General features: G+C 38.2%; 1 protein-coding gene and 1 non-coding gene across 2 annotated transcripts; both read left to right on the top strand.

The window, feature by feature from the left end:
* Positions 1-615: 615 nt before the first annotated feature.
* Positions 616-7,761, top strand: LOC132770788 (uncharacterized). The gene is made up of 2 exons (XM_060768097.2): positions 616-820; positions 3,778-7,761. The coding sequence occupies exon 2, from the start codon at positions 3,806-3,808 to the stop codon at positions 4,676-4,678; it is 873 nt and encodes a 290-aa protein (XP_060624080.1). The 5' UTR covers positions 616-820; positions 3,778-3,805; the 3' UTR covers positions 4,679-7,761.
* On the top strand, positions 2,810-2,911 carry LOC132772431 (U6 spliceosomal RNA). The gene has a single exon (XR_009631167.2). It is a non-coding gene; the product is annotated as a U6 spliceosomal RNA (small nuclear RNA).
* Positions 7,762-10,933: the final 3,172 nt, after the last annotated feature.

Raw genomic sequence — 10,933 nt, 5'->3', positions numbered from 1 at the left:
CTATGCTAATATAATATATTGTATGCATATATATATATCTTGTAAGCCGCTCTGAGTCTCCTTTGGCGGTGAGATAAATGTTGTAAATAAATAAATATAAATTCAATTGCACACACACACATAATTGTATAACTTCTCTCTATTTCAATGTGTATATATGTGTGTGTATGTATATGTATATATATAGAGAGAGAGAGAGAGAAAGGTAATGAATGACGCTTTGAAAGCATATATATATATAGTCTCATTCAATATATATTTTATAGGATGAATGAGTGAAAGAACATATACATAAATAATTGCATACATTCTCTTTCAATATCTCTCTCTCTCTATATATATATATATATATATACTGAAAGGTCACAAACAACAGTTTGAAATATATATAGCCTCAATTACATTCTCTGAGGGGGAAAAGAAGGGCCTGAGGCTGTTAGGAATGGTGGGAGTTGAACTCCAAAACACCTGGAAGGCCCAAGTTTGCCCAGGCCTGCGGTAGAGAGAGAGAGAGAGAGAGAGATGGGGATGGTGAGTGACAGTTTGAAACCATAGAAACGCCAGGAAGCTGGCGCTGCCCTTCTCCAAGATGGTGGAGGGGGCGTCGCATTCCCTTTTCCCGCTGCGTAGCGCTCTCTCGCGCTCGTCTACCAAAATGGCGGCCACGGGCCTTGAGTCGAGAGTCTCTGGCTGATGCCTCTTTCCGCTGGCTCGGGAGACCTGAGGCCAGTCTTGGGGATGAAGGAGAGGAGGAGGCCCGGTTCCCCCCGCATAGCGATGCCTTCCCTCCTCCTCCGAGGAGGAGCAGCTGGGCGCTCAAGTAAGCAAGGCTTCCCCCCGCCTTCCCTTTGACAGCCCTAAGGAGGTTGTTTCGTTATGATCCATTTCAGAAGATCAAAGCTTGCCTTTTGTGGAAGCTGCTGACAGGGGACTTGCAAGCAGTGGTGGCTATATCTTGACAGTCAGCTTTTATATATATTCTATCTTGTGTACCCGGCGATGCCCGGGTTATTTGAAAAAGGCATTGTTTGTTTTTGGATGTTAGGTAGCATCAGGTCATTTGTTCCCCTATATATATGGCAAGGTTTTGTTTTTTTTTAACAATTAGACAAAAGGTTTAAAGTTTGCAGTTCAGGACAATTACAGTGTTCAATGTTTATGGTAGTTTTCCTCAGATTTAGTTTTAAATGGATGTAAAATGCAGTGTTTTATATATTATATTTTAGTAATATATTCAGTTTGATGCAGTGTTACATGTCATTGGCAATTTGTTCTGCTATTTTTTAAAGGGAAAAGCCAGTATTTGCTTTTGTTTTTTATGAATGCTCCCATTAGAAAATGCATAAGGATGTGGGTGAGCTTCAATTTCCAAAATCGTGAGTCAATCACCCCCAAACTCCACCAGTATGCAAAGTTGACTGTATTTAATTTGTGTGCCACGTTTGTGTCACCTGCTGGGTTCCGTGTTCTCTGAATATGAATGAACTATAACTCCTGGGTGCCAAGGTAAATCACCCTCAAACTCCGCCAGTATGCAAAGTTGGTCATGTTGGGTCTGCGTGCCAAGTTTGGTCCAAATCCGTCATTTCTTGGGTTTAGAGTTCTTTCTGGATGCAGGTTGAATTATAACTCTCACCTGGGTGAGTCAGTCCCCCAAACCCCTCCAGTATGTTCAGTTATTTAATAAATAATAATAATAATATGTTCAGTTGGTCTTCGGGGTTCTGTGTGCCAAGTTTGGTCCTGATCTGTCATTGGTGAAGTTCAGAGGGCTCTCTGGATGCGGGGTGAACTACAACTCCCACGTGGGTGGATCAGTCCCCACCCCCAAAACCTCTCCAATATGTTCAGTCAGTCAACAGGGTTCTGTGTGCCGAGTTTGGTCCAGATCAGTCATTGATGAAGTCCAGAATGCTCTCTGGATGTTGGATGAACTATAACTCTCACCGGGGTGGGTCAGTGCCTCCCCCCCCCCAAACTAATATTATCCCCCACATTATACCATGCCATAAACTCTATTTACTGGATATTGATATTGGAATACAGTAACTGAAAGCAAACTAAGACTGTTATTATTCTATTTCTTTATACTTCGCTTTATCTTTCCTTCGGGAAACTCAAAGCAGCTTAACATAAAAGCATCAAGCATACAATTTAAAATATACAAATATGCAAACATTAAAACCGGACTAAATATAAACTATTTGAAAATTCCCAGTTAAAAACCAATTAAAGACAAACTTAATATAACACAAATTTAAAGTACAGTATTAATCATGTATTTTATTTTTTATTGTAAAGTATTGCTTCTTTGATTTTTTATTATTATTATTTTATTATTGTTGTTTTTGCCAGTTACTTGAGAGTTTCTGTTGCTTGAGTTCTGGTTAACTAAGAATCTCTGTGTGTTCGTGCGCTTGCATGCACACGTACACACACATTCACCCACGCATATGCATATCTATACATATAAATATATCTGGAATTAAATTTCTACTTCTCTGTAATAAACTACTTTATTGCAATCCAGGATGGCAGTATCATGCATACTTTCTTGGCAGTCAATTGCTCCGTGAATTTTAATTCTCAATATTCTTTTGTCGGATTGCGCAGCACATATGAGATTATTGTTATTTCAAGTTAAAATGTAATTTAACTGGATCCATTTTTCCATGTGCATGCTAAGAATTTTGAGAAACTGAAATGGAGCTGATAGAGGAAGTGTTTTTCCACCTTCTAACAATGAGCAACTTTGGCGGGGGGGAGGTTGAGAAAACTCCTAGCTGCTTTGAATTTTTGCATTACAGATGTATTCGCTTTGGCAGTACATATATTAAAACTGGAACAAGAAGATTAGCATGGCCCCTGTGTATTCATGGATTTAAACAATCATGACTTGAAAATATTTTTTAAACCTAAAATAAGCCTTTGATTTTGCTATTTTTGTGCAAGGGACACCAGTTTATTAAGCTACTGTATGTAATGGGATTATGATATCCACAGGGTGTCTTGGAACCGAGACTCAATAGACATTGAGGGCCCACTGTATTGTAAATATATCAGATCTTAGAAGACTGACCACAATAAAACTCTAGTTTTTCTCATCAAAGTGGTCAGTGGTTCATCTGTGCTGGACCTTGACCAAGATGGAAATCATGCAGCCCTTCAGCTATTGCAGTGGTTCTCAACCTGTGAGTCCCCAGGTGTTTTGGCCTACAACTCCCAGAAATCCCAGCCAGTTTACCAGCTGTTAGGATTTCTGGAAGTTAAAGGCCAAAACATCTGAGGACCCACAGGTTGAGAACCACTGAGCTATTGTTACACAGCAACTCCAGTGTTCCTATGCTGACTACAGCTAATGGGAAGAGCAGTGCTTCAACAACTACAGGGTTCATATTTCCCACCCTACCTAGAGTACCAGTAAAGGAAGAGGCCTGTTTAGTGAATTCCTTTCCAGGTTTTGTTTTATTGTATAAATCAATACCCTAAATAATGTAAAAAAGGCACATAAATTGCATTAGAAATAGAGGCATCTCTGTCAGCAAAGGCATGAATACCTTATTGCTCTATATCATGTTATCCTGTTTGATGGCTGAGAGCTTAGTTAGCATAAAAGCTCTGTGGAAAGTACAGTTGCCTTTAACCCTAAACATTTTTATAATCTTGATTTTTTAAAATGGAAGTCAGTGGCATAATTATTGTTCCAGGTGGGCAGTGTTTGTTTTCATTCTTTTTGATGAAATCTTCTGCAACAGCTAACATCTCTCTCTATTTCAGTTTTCCTATAAACTCACACTGAGAAGAAATGATGGCAGCTTTGGATACTAAAGCAAAGAAGACTCTGGGAACTGTTGATTATGTGGAGTCATCAGAGTTTGCCCAAGGAATTCTGCCTACAAAGAAGGATGTCATTCAAAACATGTTATATCTACTGCACCCGAAAAGGGCAGGGCAAGCCCAGCGATCCAAAGAAGATGCTGCCCAGTTGCTTGCCGAACTCTTGCAGGAACATTGGTCGTTCTGCAATTTATATACCATAGCAACACAAAGCATAAAGATGCATATTCTGAAGGTGTATGAGGAATTCTCAAAGCTGTATCAGTCCAGAAAGCGAAGAAGAAATGAGTTGTTTACACAGAAGGCAAATGATTTCAACAGGAGTTCAGAACAGCTCTTTGACATATTTTGTACAGACACTGTAACCAGAGAGAAACAGGAACAGTTCAGTGGTGTGAAGATGACAGATACTGAGTGGAAATTTCTTGAGGATCAGAGGAGTGAAAGAAAAATGTATTTTGAGGACTTTATGGACAAAAAACAGATGGAAACAGTAGAAAGACGAAGAAAAGTAGAGTCACTGGAGCATTTCAGGAAGATTTCAGAAGAGGAGAGGAAAGGTTGCAAGCGTAAAGAAATGGCTTCCAACCGAGACGAGCAGTCAACTGAAGATGTCAATGATAGGAGTAAAGTTGATTCCTGTATAGAACACAACAAAGGAATTGGAAGCTTTTCACATAAGGCAAAAAGAAAGCGCTTATCTTCTGGCTGGATTACTGGGACAGCAAGTTCAACTAGCTATAGCGAATCAGTTCCTCCCGAGTGTCAGCATATACGCATGAGCATCAGAAAAGTCCGACCAGGATTCTATGAGACTTTTGACAAATACGAAAACTGCTAATGTCCATGTTTCTAGAGGCAGTTGATTCTGTTGGTGTTTACAGAATTTTGGGAGGTCTTAAATACCCTGATTAATTGGAAGTTGATGTAGATAATAATGCTGGGCTTAATTAATTCACAGCAAAAACACCAAAGCAATGGCATCAGTAGAAACTGTCTTTTAGCTCACCGGGAAAGGCTGAGATGTGGCTTGTTTGGGCCCTTTATCACTACCTTCCAAGGGTAAAAGTATGAGGTCCTAAAAGGCTGTAGTGTAGCAAAGGACAGCAGAACCACCAGTGTCTGGAAATTAAAATAAATAAAATGCATGATAATAAGCTAAGTATGTGAAGATAACTAGAACAGGCTGTTAAGGAAGATTGTATGCCTGAATACTTCTGAAAATATTCTGTATTGAAATGTTGAGAGTAGAGGCCTGAGATGGAAATACAGGAGAAAATACATTCTCTTCCGCAAAACAGTAGTCTTACTAAATAATCTGTTACCCATTGCAACTTAAGTATCTATCAAGACTGAATGCCACATACAGATGAGGAGGAACGTAGTGAATGGGATGGCTGCTTAAAAGAAGGTGCAGTTTAATGGTTTACAGTAGATTGTGGAATCTTTACTCGTAGAACATCCCTTTATGGATAAACAGTCATTGGCCCACTGACCTAGGAGGTACTGTCACTTCATTAAAAACCCTCAGTAATACTTGTCTGGTCTTAAGAGACAGAACATGTATAATTCAGTTAATTCACTGCAGTTTGAAAGGGTTCTGCATCAGAACTAGATCCTGGTAGTAGGAAAAGGAAAATGGATTACTTCACATGTCCTGGGGGGCATGGTTGCTAAGAGACCATTACAATTATGAGGATGAGCTTTGTGAGATAACATTGGTTTGTTTGAGAAGGAAAGAATGGTCAGGGAATTTCAACAACTTTAGGTATAAATGTCAGCTCTCTGTATATTTTCTGCGTTCTTAGCAATTAAATATTATGTTCGAGTAAGATCGTCTTCCAGGATCATTTTAGCAATTAAATATTATATGGTGGTGAGAAGTTATGTGGAAAAGTAGACTTTGTAACTGTAAACATTTGAGAGTTGAACATATATAATGCACTGAACATGGCATACGATGGAATTGCATAAGACATTATTTTAGAGCAGGGATGGGCAAAATTCAGTCCATGGAGTTAATGCAGCCCCAATGATTATTTTGTGGCCCTCAGATGTCAAAATGTTTTTGCCCCAAATGTCCTCTAGGTTTGCAAGGCATTCTTTTTGTGTTTCTGACCCCAGTCTTCCAGCTCCCCTGCAAAATAAGGCGCAAGAGGGGCCTTTCTTTTTTTCCCCAAACAAAGACCTCCAAGGTTTAGGGGACTAAAATGCCCCCTAGCCTTTCACAGTTGCCCAGCTCTGTTTTGGGGATTTTTAAAAAACTCAACATAAACAACTATTAATTCCAAATGTTCTGTTGTGTTTGCAGTAGTGGAAAGACATAGCAGTAAGGTAATAATGTGAATGATACCAGAAGCAAACTTTAAAATCTAGATAACACTACATGTCTACACAGATTATGTATAGTACAGTTTTTTCTAGTTCAAAGCAAAGCATCCCATGTTTATATTTTCCCAGTATTCATTAGGGTTCCTATCATAATCCAGCCATATTGTATATGTGGTAGCCTGCACACATATCCCTCTAATGCGTGACTTGTTGGTGTCATGCCTATAGATATTCCCAGGCAGAATTGCTGTAATGCTACCTCAAAGGGGATTGGAACTTGCCAGAAATCTAGAAATTCACACAGGCCTATATTTTCACTGATTCAAGAGAGAGGAGCGATACCTTTTTCCTAATGCACAGCTCTATAGATTATATAGCAGTCCTGCATTGATAGTGATAGAAGTCCTGAAGCTGGATTTTTTGGCGGGGGTATATGTGTATTTCGATCTGGGAGTTTTTAGCTGAATTGTAGCTTAGTTTTAAGGCATGAGGAACAGAAAATAAATTGTTCTACTTTTCCCTGGGGAAATTTGTCATTGGGTATTGCCTTTGAATTGTTAAGAACCAAGAATATTATTTCATTTACAAGGATTTACATCAAACAAAGGAATAGTGATTTATTCCTATATCTTTTCATCTGATTTAGATGTATTGCCTAGATACAATGACCATATTCAGAACATATTTTGCACATATGTATGCACTGAAAAAAAATTGTTAACTAAAAACTGCATCTGTAAATCAGACCACCTATATTGATACAAATTGACAATAAACCGCTACACTACAAGCATGTCACTTGTAAGCATATAAATACAAATTCAATTCTCTGAATAGAAAAATGCAACTTTTAATTGTTTTAATTCACAAGTATTTGTTCATTTATGTGAATCGTCAGCCCATTTTTACACAAATCTTATTTTACATCTGCCTGTGTATATTAAAGTCTTTATAAAATTATTGATTTATTACTTTATACATAGAGGAATGTATGTGTCAGATTGGCATAGCACATACACATTTACAAGAGGGTATGTGGTAAAGCTAATCCAATATGTAAGAATATTGTGGATTATATGAATGTGTCAAGTTGAATGGGAAAATATTACAGAACATACGATCTCTACTGGATTATGCCAAACAGCCATCTGTTTCCCACAGTAGCTAGCTAGATGTCTCTGAAAAAGTAGCAAGCAACACCTGTCTCCTCTTATTTGCTAGATAGTCAATGGCAATCAAAGGCATATATGGTGGTAATATTTAACTATTATGAGTAATAACCTTCAATTACCTTATCTTCTGTGAATTTGCTTCATCCCTTTTTAAAACCATACTAGTGGCTACTACCCTATTTTATGGAGGTGAATTTCCTTGGTTTATTTTGTATGAAAAAGCATTTCATTTTGTTTTTTTCTGAATCTTATTAATTCAGGCTTCATCAAATGATACAGGGCTGTGCTATGATGAAAAAGGGAAGAAGCAGATACAAAATACAATGCAATGAACAAACCGTACTCATTACTGAAGGGGTATAATTTAAACAAAATAGGATTAAATTTCAAAAAGCACAATAAAATCAAAGGAAGAAAAGCAGCATGTTTAATTGGTGTTTCATTTCACATATGGATAGATGATGTGGGAACCCAAACTTGAATACACCCTGCATTTCTGCTTGCTTTCATCGTTTTTAATCATTTTGGCAATCTAACAATCCAGTCCACTCCTATTCAATACACAGGCAGTCCCCAAGTTATGAAGTTTGTCGGATGTTTGTAACTTGGGGACTGCCTTCACTGCTCTACCTCAATAAAAGAAGTCAGGTCAAATGTAAATCTGGACTTAACGCTATAATTTTAAGTAAATGAAGTTGTAATTGTCTTCCAAAATGAAACTGGTTATCCATTTACTTATAATTATTGTGTTGTGTGCAACATCAAATGTGCCCACTTCAAACACCAGACCATTCTTGGAACAGGTTGAAGTTTTGATGGACCTTTGAATAAAATGCTCACAATAAGATTCAGACAGTGAATCTTAGAATAGTGTTAAAGCTGTTCATAGCATTCATAGAAATATCTTGTTAGAGTCTTTTCATAATGATATTGATTGCAGCATTGAGCAAACCTAAACATTTGTCAGGGAAAATAAAAGTATATCCTCAGTGCTTGTATGCCTTATGTTTTCCTAGTTTTGTTTTGGTGGGAAAAGAATTACACACTTAATATATCACTCGCCAACATTTTGGTGCCTCAAATGTTTGCCCTGTTTCTGGGTATATTTGACCGGATGATTCAAAAAATGATACTCATTTTCCTTTTATCAGCTCCAGTTTTTCAGATACAGAACATATGCCATGTATCACTCATCATAGAAAACTATGATAACCATATCTAAGAAACTAGAGCTGATACTATCTATCAAATGCAAGTTTCTGAATCAGTGCACCAAATAACCCCAGGAACAGGCTTAAAAACCAAGACACTAAAAAAGTTATTACTGGTTGGGCTGTGTTATTATGCCTGAGAATACTCTATGAAATACATGGAGTTTCCATACATTGGCAGGCAACTTGAAGACGTATCATCATCATCATCATTATTATCTTTCTATCTCACCTTTCTCCCCATGGGGACTCAAGGTGGCTAATATCTTTCCACATTAAACAGTTTAAAAAGAGCAATACAAAATTTAAAAAATAGTTACAGTAAATAATATCAGTGTGGTAAAAGCAGAATGAAAATACAGCAAATACATTAAAATGGCCTTTAAAACTCATACCTCCCATCCCACCCACCCTCCTCATACACACATAAGGAAAATCCATACATTCTGGGATTGCTGGCAGCTACTACCGGGAGTAATTTGAGTGCTTTTAACCCACGAATGCTTGGGAGTTGTGGTTCAGTTATTTCACATGAATTATAGCAGTTCTCCCAGAGTCAGTATAGGGGAAAAAAATCAACTAATATCCTTTAAGTAACACCTACCAGCCACACACAATTACATAGCAGGAGGCATGTTTCATATCTAAAATTATTCTGAGAAGTCAATTGAAGTTCAGAAGATGGAAGTGTTACTCTAGCAGCGTTATTATTATCATTAAAAGGCTACAGCCTGAAAAACTCACAACAACCCAGTGATTCTGGCCATGAAAGCCTTTGACAACACTACCCAGAGTTGTTTGATATAATGCAGAAAGAAAAAACAGTTTCTATTTGTGAATAAAAGGATTAAACTCTAAAATAAAGAATACTTATTAACTTGAAGATAGGCAATATCTAGAACTTTGCCTCTAATATCCTTCCCTTTCAGCTTTGCCTCTAATATCCTTTCCTCCAATGAGCAGTTGGGCTTTATTTCCTGAAGTATGGACAGGTTGGATCTTCTCGCGGTCCAAGGCACTCTCAGAATTTTCCTCCAATACCACAGTTCAAAAGCATCTATCATCCTTCGCTCAGCATTCCTTATGGTCCAGCTCTCACATCCATAGGTTACTATGGGAAATACCATTGCTTTGACTATGCAGATCTTCGTTGCCAGTGTGATGTCTGTACTCTTTACTATTTTATTGAGCTTGGTCATTGCTCTCCTCCCAAGAAGTAAACGTCTTCTGATTTCCTGGCTGCAGTCTACGTCTGCAGTAATATTTGCACCTAGTAATACAATGTCACTGCCTCCACGTTTTCTCCCTCTATTTGCCAGTTATCAATCAGTCTTGTGGCTATAAACTTAGGTGTTTTTTTTATTTACTTGCCTGCCCAGGATAAACTCTGCAGTTAGATAGAGTGAGACAACTGCCTTAAGCAGCACATTTGGATTGTCATGAAAATTGGTGATTTAATTCTTTACCTTTTGTCGGAGATGGGAAGATATACTGTTGGGTCATCCAAGATTCTCTCTAGCTTCTGCCTGCCCTTGTTTTGTCCGACAGGCCAGTGTCCTGCAGAGGGGCTGAAATGGGGAAGCAGTGTCTATATTTAAATTCAAAAATTATCAACGACAACATTGCCTTGAATGACTTCTCAGAATGATTATGTGGTTGGCTATTATCACCTCTTTAGAGATCATACTGTTTTCTATAAATTCGACATGGCATTACACCATGGAAAGAGGGAAACACAGTACTTCCCCCATGCAATGCAACCCTTCTATTTTCCAGTCATGTAAGGTCACATATACGGTGTGCAGGTGGTACAGGGTGGAGTGAAGCACTCTCACAATTTTTGAGATAACGAAGCAGATAATTGAAGATAGCTGCAGCTTCTCAGATGAACCGAAAGATTACCATTGGGGTTCTATCCGTTTTCTCAATAAGAATTTTAAAAATTCGACTCCACCCCTAAATTTGTGCATGGACTGAACAATATAAAAAGTGCAGGAAACTGGAGAAAACAGATACAATATTTTCTCTGACTTATGGCAGGTGAGATGAATAATGCTATAGCCTTCCCTTGTTAGGATGGAGTGAGCAAAATGCATGAAAGCTGGGTGCTTAATAGTGATTTTCAAGATGGAAGAGAGAGGTTTTAGTAATCTCTGCTTATATATTTGAATTCCTAGAGACAGGTGACCTGAAAGTGAGAAGTATAATATCTTTTAGGGCAGGCACGGGCAAATTTGGGCCCTCCAGATGTTTTGGACTTCAACTCCCATAATTCCTAACAGCCTCGGGCTCTTTCCTTTTCCCCCTCAGCCGCTTAAGCAGCTGAGGGGGAAAAGGAAGGGGCCTGAAGCTGTTAGGAATAGTGGGAGTTGGTCCAAAACA

Source organism: Anolis sagrei, chromosome 3, assembly GCF_037176765.1.
Source record: "Anolis sagrei isolate rAnoSag1 chromosome 3, rAnoSag1.mat, whole genome shotgun sequence".
NCBI lineage: Eukaryota > Metazoa > Chordata > Lepidosauria > Squamata > Dactyloidae > Anolis > Anolis sagrei.
Note: the sequence above shows the minus strand (reverse complement) of the source record. Positions and strands in the feature narration are given on the sequence as shown.